The sequence below is a fragment of the Mustelus asterias genome, chromosome 26 (assembly GCF_964213995.1).
Source record: "Mustelus asterias chromosome 26, sMusAst1.hap1.1, whole genome shotgun sequence".
NCBI classification, from domain to species: domain Eukaryota; kingdom Metazoa; phylum Chordata; class Chondrichthyes; order Carcharhiniformes; family Triakidae; genus Mustelus; species Mustelus asterias.
This window is the reverse complement of record NC_135826.1, coordinates 9,465,608-9,484,130: the sequence shown is the minus strand read 5'-3', so window position 1 is coordinate 9,484,130 and position 18,523 is coordinate 9,465,608. Positions and strand designations below refer to the sequence as shown.

The following is an 18,523-nucleotide window of genomic DNA, read 5'->3' as shown; positions in this document are numbered from 1 at the left end:
CTGTATTCGCTACATACAATGTGATCTGATCTACACTAGGGAAACCAAATGCAAATTAGGTGATTGCTTTGTTCAGTCTGCAAACATGCCCCCCGGGTTCAACACTAGCTCAAGGAACAACACCTCATCTTTCTCACACCTCCTCTTTACATCATCTCAGTTTCTTTTTACATGTCCCATTACTACTTCCCTTGACCCTACACAATTAACTCTTTTGTCATTTAATCTTTCTGGTTTTCCAACCGACCACATGTGCTCTTTTTGTTTCTTTTCTACTCTCTCCTTTCACCTGCTTATACAAATCTATTACATTTCTACCTTTTCCTGGTTCCAATAAACATTAACTCGCTCTCTCCCCACTCATGCTGCCTTGCATTCCTTTTTATATTTAGACATTTTCATTTTTTGAGTTATACACATCTTGTAAATGTAGCATTTTATTTGTCCTGTTTCTCATTATTTGTTTGTCCATAATATGATCTATGCGGTATCAACCATTTGAGAGAAAATCTGGAAGTGTGGTTAGTCTCCACTATGTACATCTCTGCAGGGAAAGCATCAAAAAAGAGTGGATTTCACCTCGAGTACCAAAATTTTCTTCCAAGAAAACTGCATCCATACCACTGCCCACACATACAATGGGCATGAAAAGGATCTTTTAATGGGACCAGGATGAAAGGCTAAGGGTAACAGCAAGGTTCAATTGTAATCTCAAACCACTGAAAACCAACAGACAAAATAATAATTCCAAAACATTTTGTTTGCATTTCTTTCTGGCTGGGAGTTGAGGGGAAGAGCAGAGATAAAAGAATGGCAGTGTGTTTACCCATTGATGGATCTTTTACCTGTATTTCTTTGAAATCTTTATCACATAGACTTTGTAATGGGTCAATAAAATTCTGTTTGACTTCAATATCCAGGGAATCTTTAACCTCAGCCATTCGTTTCATCGATTCACCAACATCAATGAGAGCACCACCTTAAAGCAGAAAATTTAAATGCAAGAATCAACTAGAGTATGTAAATCTCAATGGATCAATATGGCAGTGTAGGTCAAAACCCAGTTCCAAGTCTATACCAAAATGCTGTCACTACTCTTGCTGGGACACTACTTTCCCATCAATATTTCAGTGCATGTATCCTTCAGGCAATACCTTGAACAATGAGTTTAACAATGACAGGTATCACAGTTGAGTTCAATCCTGTCCCCACTCAAACATACTTCCCAACAGGGTTTTTGGTGAACAAGGAAGAGTGAGAGCTCTGGCTGAGTTTTCCTGTCCCTTGTGGAGGGGTATTGTATATTTAGAACTCCTGCCACTTCCAGTTGAAACTAACTTGGCACAACACAGGAATCTAGCTCGAGATATTTCTGGTCTATGTATCACAGTTTCATAATGGGTAGTACTTTCAGTAACTGAGTCTCCAGACCAGTGTACAGTGTAGTTAGTGACAATTAGCTCTGCAATTTCAGCATTGTAAGTGTACAAGGACCCCCAAAAAATTAAAGATGGAAGTGCATTATCTGGGATGTATAGAGGTGCCACAAGGGAACATCTCAACTCAAAACAGACTACAACTTTTAGGACAAAAATAAAAGACCAAGTTTAGAAAAAAAAACCTGTTAAATTACTGACCAAAAATTACTCCAGGAAGTCCCATTCCTTTTGGAAGCTTCCATACAAATACTTATTCCTTTTCCTGCTGAATATTACCAAGTACCAATTTATTGTAAATTTAATTTTTTTTGAAGTGTGATAGTTACTTTTAAAGCATTTTTCTCCTCTTACCCTTTCATTTCATCTCCCACACACCTAGCCAAGAGGATTCCTAGCAAACTGCCACTAGTCTTCATTTAATTCTGTTCTGGAACTGGTCTCCAAGAGATACATCAGTGGGACTCAGATCATTTAAGTTTATTTATTTGTGTCACAGGTAGGCTTACATTGACACTGCAATGAAGTTACTGTGAAAATCCCCTAGTCGCCACACTCTGGTGCCTGTTCGGGTAGACAGAACAGAGCGCGGCCAATGCACCTAACCAGCACATCTTTTGGAAACCAGAGCACCCGGAGGAAAGCCACGCAGACATGGGGAGAACATGCAGACTCCACATAGACAGTGACCCAAGCCAATAATTGAACCCGGTTCCTATGCGCTGAGGCAGCAGTGCTAATCACTATGCCACCGTGCTTGAGGCAAAGCACCGAGCCTTCACAACATATCTGATGATGGACAATTCTGAGGCATAACAAGCTAGGATGCTAATGAGCTGCATTACCATGCCAGTTCTTCAATAAATTGTCTGCACATTTAAGTTATTTTTTCCCCTTTGCTCCCTTTCTTTAAAGGTTCATGCCCCTTTGGATGAAAATGGAGAAGCAAATTGTTACAAGCGTGCTGATTGTGAGCAGCCTCAACTGACTCTTCGTCCCATTAATCCTGTGGGAGAATCTCTCCTTTCCACTCAACACTTCACTTCCTTTCTACCCCAGCTGAAACGAAGAATTATTTATGCGACATACTGTGTAAACTTCTGCTAATTTGTGCTGCACTGCAATGCGCAAAAATACTGAAAATCGGAGGACTCAACCATATGGCCTGTCGAGCCAGCACTGCCATTCTACATGATCATGGCTGATCTTGGGTTTGACTTTCCTGCCATTCCCCATAATTCCCTGAGACCCCGAAAGTCTGTTGAGCCCAGACTTAAATGCATCCCTTGTAATAAAAGGTCAACGTGCCATTTGTCTTCCTAATTGCTTGCTGCACCTGCATGCTAACTTTGTACTCCTTGCACAAGCACATCCAAGTCTCTTCGAACAAGTTTGGCACCTTTTAAACAATATTCTGCTTTTCTGTTCTTAAAACTAAAGTGAACAACTTCACACTTCCCTACATTATACCCTGCCATCTTGAGGGCCACTCACTCAACCGGTCTATATCTTTACAGCCCATGTCCTCCCCACACCTTACATAGAACATAGAACAGTACAGCACAGAACAGGCCCTTCGGCCCACGATGTTGTGCCGAGCTTTATCTGAAACCAAGATCAAGCTATCCCACTCCCTATCATCCTGGTGTGCTCCATGTGCCTATCCAATAACCGCTTAAATGTTCCTAAAGTGTCTGACTCCACTATCACTGCAGGCAGTCCATTCCACACCCCAACCACTCTCTGCGTAAAGAACCTACCTCTGATAACCTTCCTATATTTCCCACCACGAACCCTATAGTTATGCCCCCTTGTAATAGCTCCATCCGCCCGAGGAAATAGTCTTTGAACGTTCACTCTATCTATCCCCTTCATCATTTTATAAACCTCTATTAAGTCTCCCCTCAGCCTCCTCCGCTCCAGAGAGAACAGCCCTAGCTCCCTCAACCTTTCCTCATAAGACCTACCCTCCAAACCAGGCAGCATCCTGGTAAATCTCCTCTGCACTCTTTCCAGCGCTTCCACATCCTCCTTATAGTGAGGTGACCAGAACTGCACACAATATTCCAAATGTGGTCTCACCAAGGTCCTGTACAGTTGCAGCATAACCCCACGGCCCGTAAACTCCAACTCCCTGTTAATAAAAGCCAACACACCATAGGCCTTCTTCACAGCTCTATCCACTTGAGTGGCAACCTTTAGAGATCTGTGGATATGGACCCCAAGATCTCTCTGTTCCTCCACAGTCTTCAGAACCCTACCTTTGACCCTGTAATCCACATTTAAATTAGTCCTACCAAAATGAATAACCTCACATTTATCAGGGTTACCTTTCCACCGAGCTTGGGAACATCAGCAAATTTTGACACATTATTCCCTGTCTCTTTGACTAAGTCATTAACATATATCTTTGCAGCACTCCTCAATTCACTGCCTTGGAAAAGTCCTGTTTATGACTACTCTCTACTTTCAATCCATTAACTAATCGCTTATCCATGCGGTAATGCTATTACCGCAATTTCATGAACCCTTATCCTGCCTATTAACTTTTTTTGTGGAAAATCATCAAATGCCTTTTGGAAATCCAGATATACAACATCTACTGGTCTCCTCTTATCTACTAGACCAGTTGCATTCTCAAATGACTAACAAATTTGTCATAAAGAATTTCTCTTTGGTAAAACCATGTTGGCTTGTCCTAACTAAACTGTGCTTTTCTAAATGTTAAGTCTTTTGGAAAAATGGAACCCTGCATTTTCTCAATAACTGATGTTAGCTAACTGCCTTGTAGTTCACTGCTTTCTCCTTTCTTGAAAACTGGTGCCAGTTACCAAAATCCAACCTAATGGGACCTTTTTGGAATTTAAGGAATTTTGGAAAATCATAGCCAGTACATCCACCAGCTCTGCAGCCATCTCTTTTATAACCCTACAGTGAAGGCCATCACATTCCAGTGATTTGTCAGATATTAGTCTCTTAAGTTCTCTGCTAATATTAATTTACTCACTTTTTTAGTTCTTAAGTCTATTTCTGGTTTAAAACTTGTGTCTTCCACTGTGAAGAGACAAATTATTTTTCCAATACCTCTACCATTTCCTAATTTCCTGCGATAGTTTCTCCTGAATCTGCTTCTACAAGCCCTAAGTTTACTCTAGCTACTCTCATCCTCGATCTATACATAGACAAGTTTTTACAATCTGTGTTTATTCACATGGCTAGTCTCATTTTATTTTTTCCTTTTTCCGCAACTTTTTGGTAGCCCTCCACTAGTTTCTGAAACACTCCCAATCCTCAGACTTGCTACTGGTTTTTTTCCAACATTGTAAGCCTCTTATTTTAATCTAATGCTATCCTCAATTTCCTCAATGAGCCACGGATGATTGTTTGTTGCTGAGTTTTTGTTTTCCAACTAATGTCTTTTGCTGAAGATTTTGAATTGTTTCTTTAAATATTTCCCACTGTTAATTTACCTCCATATCTTTTAGTCTATTTACCAATTAACCATAGCCAGTTCTCTCCTCACATATATGTAATTGGCTATATGTTTAAGATTCTTGTTTGAAATGAGTGTATGTCGGTTTCAAACTTACCACAGAATTTAATGCTATGATCACTACTTCCCAATGGATCTAATTAGCCCTGCTTCATTACACAATGCTACATCTAAGACACAACATATTGCTTCAACAAACTGTCATAAAAACTTTGTACAAATTCATCTTCTAGACCATTTTTGCCAATTTGACTGCCCAAGTCCACATGAAGATTAAAGTCCGCCACAATTATTACATGTCCTTTGTTACAAGTTTCAATAATTTCTTGTTTAATGCTCTGTCCAAGAATATGTCCAAGGTTGGGAGGCCTATAAACTACTCCTGCCATTGTTTTCTGACTCTTGCTATTCCTAATTTCTACCTACACTGTTTGTACTTCATGATCTTCTGAAGCCAGATGCTTTCTCAATCATGTCATCTTTTTACTATCAGTAATATCCCTCCTCCTTTGCCATTTCATTTGTCTTTCCGAAATATGTATTCTGGAATATTCATTTCCCATCCTTGATCCCCCTTGTAATCATTTTTCTATAATGGCGATTAGATGCAAATCATTTATCTCTATTGATGCCACGAGTTAATCTATCTTATTGCAGGTGCTTCATGCATTCAGATAAAAAAAAACATTTCCTAGTAAATGATCATTTAACAAATTTTAAATTAGATTCAGATCTTCAATTTCAATTTGTTGCTTTTATACCCTGCAAGGTCCTTATTCACCAATGTACGCTTTTGTTGGACTCTCTTCCTGTCTTACTCTGCTTGCCTTTACCCACATTGCTGCACTGTTCTGATGCCTTAACCTTTCCTTTTGGATATCAAACTCTCCCTTCTCCAAACCCTCCCCTGCCCATTAGTTTAAAGCCCTGTCGACAGCCCTAGTTATACGATTGGTCAGGACAATCGTCAGCCTGGTTCAAGTGGAGCCATCCCAACAAAATAGCTCATTCGTATCTCAATCCTGATGCCAGTGCCTCATGAATCAAGACTCTTCTTCCCGTGCCACGCTTTGAGCCATGCATTTAATTCTCTAACCTGCTTGCCCCTATACTAATTGGCACATGCCTCAGGTAACAATCCAGAGATGATTTTCTTTTAATTTGGTCCCCTCAAATTCTCTGAGTAGATCATTCCTGGTTCTACCTATATCGTTGGTTCCTAAATGAATCATGACAAATTGATCCTCCCCCACACACTCCAAGTTCCTCTTCAGGTGTAAGGAGATGTCCTTAACCTTGGTACCAGACAGGAAACACAATCTTCAGAGCTCCTAATCATTGCTGCAGAGAACAGTAGCTATCCCCCATTAATGCTTTAACTCAATACAATGAAGTCAAATACCCAATAAAAATATTGATTTGCATGTTCATAAAGTGATGTAGCAATCATAGAACCCTACAGTACAGAAAGAGGCCACTCGGCCCATCGAGTCTGCACCAATAACAATCCTACCTAGGCCCTATCCACATAACCCCACATATTTAACCTGCTAGTCCCTCTAACCCACACATCCCAGGACACGAAGGGGCAAGTTGGCATGGCCAATGCACCTAACCTGCACATCTTTGGACTTTCAATGGATGTTTCAATGACAATAAAAATGCAATGCTGACAGTTTTGATCCCAAAAGCTCTGGTGCCCACGTATCTTTGGCCTTCAAACATAGTTCTTACTGACGAAATCACCACTAATCAAAATAGTTCACTTACCAAAATTTGATTCTTCACCCAGATCCTTCCCAAATTTTATCATGGATTCGCCAAGAAGCCCTTCTGGTTGAGGGTAGCCTGGATTCTTTACCTGCCCACGAATCTTTGACACAGTGTTCAGCATTGTTAACTTAGCTCTGGATGCTGTGAAAAGACGCAAAGGGTTAATTTTGACAATCAAAAGATCTTAAAGGAATCCAACCACTAGATAATTTTCAGTAAAATGTCCAATAAATTACAAACATTTACTGATCACATAATGACATAAGAAATATTGAATAGAAATTGAAAGGACAGTATAACCTCCTAGCTTCATGAAATTCAATGTTACCCCTCACATTAAAACTCTGAGCTTTCATTGTACACTTACTAAAGCTGAAAAATCTAGCAATACAATCAAGTGCTCTCACCGTCCAAATTTGGGTACATCAGGAGAAAATATTTTGAGCTGTATGTTAAAAGTTTAAAGTTTATTTATTAGCGTCACAAGTAGACTTACGTTAACACTGCAATGAAGTTACTGTGAAAATCCATTAGTCGTCACACTCTGGTGCCTGTTTGGGTACAGAGGGAGAATATAGCACGGCCAATGCACCTAACCAGCACGTCTTTTGGACTGTGGGAGGAAACTGGGGCATCCGGAGGAAACCCATGTGGACACGGGGAGAATGTGCAGACTCCGCACAGTGAGTGACCCAAACTGGGAATCAAACGTGGCTTCCTGGCACTGAGAGGCAGCAGTGCTAACCACTTTGCCACCGTGCCAGGTTACAGATTTTGACACTGGCAGTAGTTACAATTTGAAGTCATGAATTAAGAGTTCCATGAGAAGAGTAACGAACATTGAAGCTGCTTTTATCCTTCTGCTGACACAGAGGTCTCAAAGAGCAGCCAAACGATGGTCAACATTTTAGCCCGAGGTACTTGTGGTTACAAACCTGCGCCTACTAATGGCGGGAGCACTTGGAAGAAAGTTCTTTTTATACCTTTCATCCTGGTGTCAGATAGTCAATTGCACCAATATTTTGCAAAGCACCAGTCCCACACTTCTGGCAGAAAACCCAATGTAAACCAGATTTGGTGAATCTAGCCACCATTAAGATCTTATAATAAAGATCTTGCCAGCACAACAACTGAAGCTATGTTAAATGTGAGGGATTATGGGGATGGTGGGATAAAGTGGTGAGGGCGCAGCATTTTCTGTTTTTGTTTCAGATTCCAGCATCCACAGTATTTTGTTTTTATAACAGAAGTAAAATGGATGCTGGAAATCTGAAACAAAAACAGGAAATGCTGGTAATAAAGTCAGGCAGAATGTGTGGAAAGAAACAGTTACATTACAGGTCAACAACCTTCCACCAGACTGAATAAAGATAGAAATGTAATAGCCTCCGAGTCAGTGCAAGGAGGGAGCAAGGAGAACAAAAGGAAAGGCCTGTGATAGAGCGGAGGACATGGGAGATTAAATGACAAAGAATTTCACAGCCTAAAAACCAAAAAGAGAGCGAAAAGGACTATAAAGAAACAAAATATACATCTCATTTAGATGTGAATGGATGTACAGCAGCCATCCAAATGAAACATGAAGGGATAAAGAAACAAGTTTATTTGGTAGCACGAGCTTTCGGAGCGCTGCTCCTTCATCAGGTGAGTGCATTCACCTGAAGAAGGAGCGACACTCCGAAAGCTTGTGCTACCAAATAAACCTGTTGGACTTTAACCTGGTGTTGTGAAACTTCTTACTGTGCCTACCACAGTCCAACGCCAGCAACTCCACATCATAAAGAAACAAGTGAGACAAGACTGAACCAGCAAAAAGCAGAGTTATGATTTAAAAGTGATGAACTCAATGTTGAGTATTGAAAGCCCTGCAGTGCCAAGTCGAATGATGAGGTGACAGTCACTGAGTTTCAGGCTAAGGACAGAAAGGTCAGAGTGGGAGTAAGGTGGAGTGTCAAAGTGATGAGCAATAGAAAGCTCAGGGTCATGCTTGCGGACTGAATCGAAGTACTCTGCATTTGGATTCACCAATGTAAAGGGAACCCTATCATGAGCAGCAATTACAGAATACCACATGCTGCATATGTTCGAGGCCCATAAAACAGGCAAAACAAGGCTAAATTTATACTCCTGTGTGTACGGTCACTGGGCCTCGAACAGACATCTTTGTTTCCTTGTTGACCACAGGTGAGGTCCTAGAGGATTGGAGGATAGCCAATGTTGTCCCATTCTTTAAGAAGGGTAGCAAGGATAACCCAGGTAATTATAGGCCAGTGAGCTTGACTTTAGTGACAGTGAAATTGTTGGAGAAGATTCTTAGAGATAGAACTCATACACATTTGGAACTGGTCTTATTAGCGACAGACAGCATGGTTTTGTACAAGGGAAGTCATGTCTCACTAATTTGATTGAGTTTTTTCAGGAGGTAACAAAAATGATTGACGAAGGAAAGGCCATGGGTGTTGCTTACATGGACTTCAGTATGCATTTGACAAAGTCCTTCATGGCAGACTGGTGCAAAAGATTAAATCACATGGGATCGGGGTGAACTAGCTAGATGGATTCACAACTGGCTTGGCCAAAGAAGACAAAAGGTACTGGTGGAAGGGTGTTTTTCTGAATTGAGGTCTCTAACTAGTGGTATTCTGCAGGGATCAGTGCTGGGACCTCTGCTGTCTAATATATATATAAATGACTTGGAAGAAAACTTGTCTGATTAGCAAGTTTGCGGATGATACTAAGATTGCTAGAGTTGTGGATAGTGATGAAGATTGTCAGAGAATACAACATGATATAGATAGGCTGGAAAATTGGACAGAGAAATGGCAGATGGAATTTAATCCGGACAAATGCGAAGTGATGCATTTTGGTAGATCCAATTCAGGCGGGAGCTATAAAATAAATGGCAGAACCATCAGGAGCACAGATACAAAAAGAGATCTGGATGTGCAGGTCCACAGATCCTTAAAAGTGGCAGCACAGATGGAAAAAGTGGTGAAAAAAGCATATCGCATGCTTGCCTTCATCAGACAGGGCATTGAGTATAAAAGTTGGCAAATTATGTTACAGTTATATAAACCGTTGGTGAGGCCACATTTGGAAAACTGTGTCCAATTCTGGTCACCACACTACCAGAAGGATGTGAAGGTCAACCCACGGAAAGCAACTGGCCAGGATGGGGTACCCTAACGTGCACTCAAATCCTGCATGCATCAGCTGGCGGGGGTATTCACAGACATCTTCAACCTCTCTTTACAACAGTCGAAGGTCCCTATCTGCTTCAAGAAGACGACCATCATCCCGGTACCCAAGAAAAACCGAGCAGCTTGCCTTAATGACTATTGGCCGATGGCTCTGACATCCATCATTATGAAATGCTTCGAAAGGTTAGTCATGGCATGAATCAATTCCAGCCTCCCGGACTACCTGGATCCACTACAGTTTGCCTACCACTGCAACAGGTCCACAGCAGACGCCATCTCCCTGGCCCTGCACTCAACCCTGGAACACCTAGATAACAAGGACACCTATGTCAGACTATTTATTGACTACAGCTCAGCCTTCAACACTATTATTCCCACAAAACTCATCTCCAAACTCCGTGGCCTGGGCCTCGGCACCTCCCTCTGAGACTGGATCCTGAACTTCCTAACTCACAGACCACAATCAATCAGTAAGGATAGGCAACAACACCTCCTCCACGATAATCCTCAACACCGGTGCCCCCAAGGCTGTGTTCTCAGCCCCCTACTATATTCCTTATACACCTATGACTGTGTGGCCAAATTCCCCTCCATTCGCTTTTCAAATTTGCTGATGACACCACCGTAGTGGGTCGGATCTCAAACAATGACGTGGCAGAGTGCAGGAATGAGATAGAGAATCTGGTGAACTGGTGCAGCAACAATAATCACTCCCTCAATGTCAACAAAACGAAGGAGATTGTCATCGACTTCAGGATGCGTAAAGGAGAAAATGCCCCTGTCTACATCAACGGGGATGAAGTAGAAAGGGTTGAGAGCTTCAGGTTTTAGGTGTCCAGATCACCAACAACCTGTCCTGGTCCCCCCTCTGCCGACACTATAGTTAAGAAAGCCCACCAACGCCTCTACTTTCTCAGAAGACTAAGGAAATTTGGCATGTCAGCTATCACTCTCACCAACTTTTACAGATGCACCATAGAAAGCATTCTTTCTGATTGCATCACAGCTTGGAATGGCTCCTGCTCTGCCCAAGACCGCAAAGAACTACAGTAGAAAGGTCATGAATGTAGCCCATTCCATCACGCAAACCAGCCTCCCATCCATTGACTCGGTCTACACTTCCTGCTGCCTTGGCAAGGCAGCCAGCATAATTAAGGACCCCAGACATTCTCTCTTTGAATGAGCTAGCGACATTTAAGACTTATCCAGATTGGGTGGCACGGTGGCATAGTGGTTAGCACGGCGGCATAGTGGTTAGCACGGCTGCCTCACAGCGCCAGGGACCCAGGTTCGATTCCCGGCTTGGGTCACTGTCTGTGTGGAGTTCTCCGTGTCTGCATGGGTTTCCTCCAGTACTCTGGTTTCATCCCACAATCTGAGACACGTGCTGGTTAGGTGCATTGACCCAAACAGGTGTCAGAGTGTGGCAACTGCACTTCATTGCAGTGTTAAAGTAAGCCTTACTTGTGACTAATAAATAAATAAACTTTTACTTTAACTTTAGACACATGAACAGATGAGGAATAGAGGGATACAGGCGGTTAGTCTAGACAGGACAATGGGATCAGCACAGACTTGGGGGGGGGGGGGGGGGGGGGCGGCTGAAGGACCTGTTCCTGTGTTGTACTGCTCTTTTCTCTTTGAATCCATTTATTGTCATAGTCCTTAGACTGATATATAGGCATGAAGCTGAGGACTTTTAATTTTCAAGAGATTCACATCAAATATATTGTGTATGGATTTTTGAAGCAAGTATTGAAAGGAAGAAACACTGATATATGGAATTCTATTCAGTGTACTTAACACAACATGGATGCGAGGGAAGTCACCAAGGCCATGTGAAAATTCAGCACTCAGCTCAAGCTTTACAATGCTCTCCCTCCAGGGTACACAGGAAGCCAGAAATAGCTATCAGCATCAACCAACATATGCATCCCTTCAGGAATTGTGTGTTTATCTTATTTTAATCTAAATTAATCTCTTCCTCTAATGGCCTACTAGGTAAAGGCACTACCTAGTGTAGCACCATCATACAAAGAAGGCAGGCCCAGGGTTGAATCCAGTGTTTGTGCTGAGTTAAACTAATTTCAGTATTTGAGTTTCCTGCTCTTGATTGTTACCCAGTAATTCCTGTTGAAATAGATCTTTGGCACTGTTCGGCTGGAACAGGATTGGACGTGGCTGTATGCATCCTATGATTGAGTAGCATGTCACCATTTAATGTTTAAGCCACTTTGATGAGGCACTGGGAGTCCATAGTGTTAAACCACAACTTTAGCAGTCAGCATCTTCAGGTAAGAAGGTAGGAAAACAATAAGGCACGTCCAACATAACAGCATAGGATTTGAATCATCGGAAGTTCTTTCCTGTAACGTAAACAAGTTATGCAGTAAATGCTTGCAGCACGAAAACTGCATTAACACTTTTTTTGACCTTTGTTTTTATGTGGGGTTAGCAAAAGAATTAAACTGAGAAAAATTAATTTTCTTCCGGTATGTCCAATTTGTAAGCATTTATTTGACTAAGATGGGAGGGGAGAACTGCCAAGTGACATGGTGAGAGAAGAAATCAGGAAACCAGTCCACTGTCAGCCAAGAATTTGAGAGCCCCTGGAGCCAAAGCACTCAAATAGGTTTTTTCTGAAGAATAAAATTTAGTTTAAAATTGTCAGATCTGAAAGGTTCTCTAATTTTCAAGTTTCTTGGGATTCTGTACAATTTTGAGCTTCGAGAATGGGCTGAAAGAATTACAGATGGTCCATCAGGAAATGTGTTTTAAAAGGCAGAAAGGAAATTCAGTAGAGTCTGTATTGCCTTATCCCTCTGAGAACACAAATCAGTTTCTTATTTGCTGACAATGTTTAATAAATGGCATTATAAATCACAAGGCAGGGCTTCAGGGTACAAGAACAATACTTCACAATAGTTTTTATGCTTTATGTGCAATATCCTCAATCTGGCTATTTTTTAAAATGAGGAAACTGGCCTCTCCAGAGTTCAATCATTGACTATGTGACAAAGAACACAGAGTGAAATACATGGCAGCAATATTTGTACAGTGTGCAGGACTGTACATAATGCAGTGATGATTTTGTTCATGTTTTGTGGCCTTAAATCTACAAGCTGTACAAACATAAATTAAGGACAATTTTGCAACCAAAATGCTGGCATCTTTACAGCAATTTTTAATTTCCAAACCGAAAAATAAAGTTTTCCAATTTTCTTCCTTCTCCTGAAGGTGTCAACTCATATTAGGGTACAGTTCTGAGGGACCCAGCTTTCCTCAAGTACCATTATTGATAATTAGTTACTTTTCATGTGCAAAGCTAGACAGCAACTGTTGACAGGCTATTCACAGTAAGAAGTCTCACAACACCAGGTTAAAGTCCAACAGGTTTATTTGGTAGCAAATACCATAAGCTTTCGGAGCTTGCTGCTCCTTCGTCAGATGGAGTGGTCTCTGTTCTCCAACAGTGCACAGACACAGAAATCAAGTTACAGAATACTAATTAGAATGCAAATCTCTACAGCCAGCCAGGTCTTAAAAGGTACAGATAATGTGGTTGGAGGGAACATTAAACACAGGTTAAAGTGATGTGTATTGTCTCCAGGCTGGTGAGATTATGCAAGACCAGGGGCAAGCTGTGGGGGTTACTGATAATGTGACATAAATCCAACATCCCGGTTTAGGCCGTCCTCATGTGTGCGGAACTTGGCTATCAGTTTCTGCTCAGCGACTCTGCGCTGTCGTGTGTCGTGAAGGCCGCCTTGGAGAACGCTTACCTGAAGATCCAAGGCTGAATGCCCGTGACTGGCATCAGCCTTGGATCTTCAGGTAAGCGTTCTCCAAGGCGGCCTTCACGACACACGACAGCGCAGAGTCGCTGAGCAGAAACTGATAGCCAAGTTCCGCACACATGAGGACGGCCTAAACCGGGATGTTGGATTTATGTCACATTATCAGTAACCCCCACAGCTTGCCCCTGGTCTTGCATAATCTCACCAGCTATTCTGTCTGGAGACAATGCACATCTCTTTAACCTGTGTTTAATGTTCCCTCCAACCACATTATCTGTACCTTTTAAGACCTGGCTGTAGAGATTTGCATTCTAATTAGTATTCTGTAACTTGATTTCTGTGTCTGTGCACTGTTGGAGAACAGAGACCACTCCATCTGACGAAGGAGCAGCAAGCTCCGAAAGCTTATGGTATTTGCTACCAAATAAACCTGTTGGACTTTAACCTGGTGTTGTGAGACTTCTTACTGTGCTTACCCCAGTCCAACGCCGGCATCTCCACATCATGACGGGCTATTCACCCATAGGACATCACAGTGGAGCCCAATTCTGTCCACACGTGCATTTTACAGTACGATAAAATGGACAGTGATCACGAATAGGAACGCTGGTTGATTTTCTCTTCCAGGCCAGGTCCAGAAGTACAGAGATCATTTGTCACGCTAATACTGATGATCCCAACTGGAAATCAATTAACACAAACCACACACGAAAGAATAATTTTAAATTATTCTTGAGCTTTCTGGTCAGGTTAAATTTGCATCGTGCCAAGAATGGAGCAACATCGCATTTTGTCATCCATCCACACAACAAGTATAGCACAATTCGTTGCAGAAGCTGAATATGCCAAGTCGTTCATGCAGCAAGTCTCAACTAAAATGTGTATATTTGACAATGGCCAAGTTTTCTCTGTGTATTAACGTTAACTGGTTGTCATTAAATTGAATCCACACGGATCTGCAGCTGCGAAGATAGCTCCAAATAGTCATAAAGTTAGAGGTTTACAGCATGGAAACAGGCCTTTCGTCCCAACTTGTCCATGCTGCCCAGTTTTTAACCACTAAGTTAGTCCCAATTGCCCATATCCCTCTATATCCATCTTACCCGTGTCCAAATGCTTTTTAAAAGACAAAATTGCATCCATCTCTACTATTGCCTCTAGCAGCTCGTTCCAGACACTCACCAACGTCGGAGTGAAAACATTTGCCCCTCTGGACCCTTTGGTATCTCTCCCCTTTCACCTTAAACTTATACCCTCCAGTTTTAGACTCCCCTACTTTTGGTAAATGTTGGCTACCTAACTTATCTATGCCCCTCGTTATTTTATAGACCTCTATAAGGTCACCCCTCAGCCTCCTACGCTCCAGGGAAAGAAGTCCCAGTATATCCAGCTTCTCCTTATAACTCAAGCCATCAAGTCCCAGTAGTATCCTAGTAAATATTTTCTGCACTCTTTCTAGTTTAATATCATCCTTTCTATAATAGGGTGACCAGAACTGTACACAGTATTCCAAGTGTGGCCTCACCAATGTCTTGTACAACTTTAACAAGACGTCTCAACTCCTGTATTCAATGTCCCGACCAATGAAATCAAGCATGCCAAATGCCTTTTTCACCACCCTGTCCACCTGTGACTCCACTTTCAAGGAGCTATGAACCTGTACCCCTAGATCTCTGTTGTACAATTCTCCCCAACACCCTATCATTAACTCAATAGGTCCTGCCCCGATTCGATCAAAACGCATCACCTCAAATTTATCCAAATTCAACTCCATCTGCCATTCATTGGCCCATTGGCCCAATTGATCAAGATCTTGTTGTAATCCTAGAAACCTTCTTCACTGTCCACTATGCCACCAATCTTGGTGTCATCTGCAAACTTACTAACCATGCCTCCTAAATTCTCATCCAAATCATTAATATGAATAAAAAATAACAGTGGACCCAGCACCAATCCCCGAGGCACACCACTGGTCACAGGCCTCCAGTTTGAAAAACAACCCTCTGCAACCACCCTTTGCCTTCTGTCGTCAAGCTAATTTTGTATCCAATTGGCTACCTCACCCTGGATCTGTGAGATTTAACCGGATGCAACAACCGACCATGTGGTACCCTGTCAAAGGCCTTGTTAAAATCCACTCAGATAACATCGACTGCACTGCCCCCATCTATCTTCTTGGTTTCCCCTTCAAAAAACTTAAATCAAATTCGAGAGACATAATTTTCCACTCACAAAGCCATGCTGACTGTCCCCAATCAGTCCTTGCCTCTCTAAATGCCAGTAGATTTTGTCTCTCAGAATACCTCCTAATAACTTAACCCGATAGATTTCACCAGTCTGTAGTTCCCAGGCTTTTTCCTGCAGCCCTTCTTAAACAAAGACACAACATTTGCTACCCTCCAATCTTGAAGCACCTCACCTATGGCTGTTGATGATTCAAATATCCCTGCTAGGGGACTCACAATTTCCTTCCTAGAATCCCACAACGTCCTGGGATACACTTCATCAGGGATTAATCTACCTTGATGCGCTTTAAGACTTCGAGTAGCTCCTTCTCTGTAATATGTACACTCCTTAAGACATCACTATTTATTTCCCCAAGTTGCCTCACATCCATGCCTTTCTCAACAGTAAATACCGATGAGAAATATTAATTTAGGATCTCACCCATCTCTTGGGATCCGCACATAGATGACCTTGTTGATCGTCTGCTTAGCACCTTTAATTATGTTGTTCAGCAAAAGGCTCCTGGGTAATTTACCTCAATTTACACAACTGACCTATTTCTAATTTAAAAAAACGTTACTCACTCAGATGGGAAACATATTTACTTGACAATTTTCACTTAATTCCCAGTGCCTCACTGAAATGGCTGAAACATTATCTTATCATGTAGCACGTGCGGTTTGAAAAGGTGGTACTTGTAGGCCGACACATGTAATGAACAAGTTTTAGCTTGTTTTTCATAGAGTATGCAGTTAACAAGGAACCAATAACAGCCTGAAGCACTCCAAACAAATTATGGAAGACCAAAAATAAATGTAACTTTGGCTGTCCAACCTACGAATATTTCATACACAATTACATTAACAGCACAGGAAATCTGAAAGATCTGAGTTTTTGACTAGTCATCATATTCAGAGATTCCCAAAGGTATGCAGCCAACTGACAGCTGTAAGCTATTACTTAAATTCCTGCACTTGCGTAGGTATTGAGCATTTTAAAATTGTTTTTGAGGCTGTACCATAAAATATTTTCCCCATGCTTGAGAAATTACAGTGAGAAAGGCAATTTTGGTGTTTAGTCTATCCTCTATTTAAAAAAACCCACTAAATTCACTTCAACATCCTTTAAGTCCACTGCATTACACTGCTCATATATTGTCCATTGGCAATCTAGTCACTGATTATCACAGAATAATGAAGAACAATAAGATGTGCAAAGGGCTGAAATTCAGAGGAAAAGTGACAACATAAACTTGTATTTAGGTAGTGCCTTTAACGTAATAAATTATCCCAAGATGCTTCACAGGACACTGACAGACATATAAAAAAATATTAGGGCAGATGGTCAGAAGCTTGGGCAAAGAGGCAGATTTTAAGGAACATCTTGAAGGAGAACAGAGGTAGACAGATTTAGGGAGGGAGTTCCAAAGGCTGAAGGCATGGCCACTAACAGTGAAGCAATTAAAACAAGAAACACTCAAGTGGCCAGATCACAGATATCTCAGAGGGTCATGGAACTGGAGGTCATTACAGTAATTGGGAGAAGGAGGGGGGGGCTGGAAACCATGGAGGAATTTGTAAACAAGGATAAGAATTATAAAATAGGGTCATTACCTAATTAGCCTAAGTTACAACAATGACTATGCGTGAAAAATACTTAATTGCCTGTTAAGCACTTTGAAATATGTGGCTGTTGTGAAAGGCCTATAGAAATGTAAGGATTTTTAAAATTAGAAACCAACATAAGTCAGAGAATAAAGCACTGATGGGTGGATGGGGTTTGATGTCAATAAGGACACAGGCAGCAGAGATTTATATGACTTAAGTTTACAAGGTAGAATGTGGGAGGCTGGCCAGTAGTACATTGGAATAGTCAAGTCCAGAGGAAACAATGGGTTTCAGCACTGGATGAGTGAGGCAGGCCTGTGTCGGATATCAAGGAGTTGGAAATAAGTGGTTTGTGGTGGCACAGGTGTGTGCTCGGAAGGTCATCTCAGGGTCAAATATGACACAAATCTGAACACTTGGGTTCAGCCTCAGGAGAGGGCTGAAGTCAGTGGCTAGGAAACAGCATTTGCTGCAGTCTTCCCAATATTCGACTCGAGAAAGAGAATTTCTTGCTCATCCAGTCCTAACGTCAGGCAATTGACCTGATCATTTTAGACTCAGTGCTGGACACCAAGGTTGGAAAAAGTGAAGAAAAGGTAATCAAAATGCAGTGATGAGGTGACATCAAGCTTGAATGTTAATGGCATGCAACCATCAAGACTAGTCTGATGAAGGTGAGAAGCCCTTGGTTTTAGCAGTGTGGGGTAAGATGAGTTGAAACAGCGGATGGCTGCAGGACTCTGGATTGTCATTGTGTTGGAATCTACAGGAACAAAGTATGTAGCGTGCGGTGTTTACAACTCAGCAGGAAGTGAGGTTTTTGCAAACAGACATGGTCGAGGCACTTCCTCTCAGACTTTCAATCTCTCGCTATGGGGAAGTTCAATCTCTGCTTGGTCCTAATCCACAATACTGTGAATTAGACAAGGAGTCAGCAGAGGAGTGATTGTCTTCCCTCCCCTGTCACAAAACCTTCTTCCTCATTAATTTT

General features: G+C 41.8%; 1 protein-coding gene across 2 annotated transcripts in view; it reads right to left on the bottom strand.

Annotated features, from left to right (window-relative positions):
- LOC144479462 (endophilin-A2-like) overlaps positions 1-18,523 on the bottom strand; it is a 123,714-nt gene that overhangs the window by 30,397 nt on the left and 74,794 nt on the right. For both annotated transcript variants that reach the window (XM_078198153.1, XM_078198152.1), the window contains exons 4-5: positions 6,700-6,843; positions 846-979 (exon numbers count right to left, since the gene is read on the bottom strand). In XM_078198153.1, the coding sequence (XP_078054279.1) occupies positions 846-979; positions 6,700-6,843 (278 nt within the window). The remainder of the gene's footprint in view (positions 1-845; positions 980-6,699; positions 6,844-18,523) is intronic.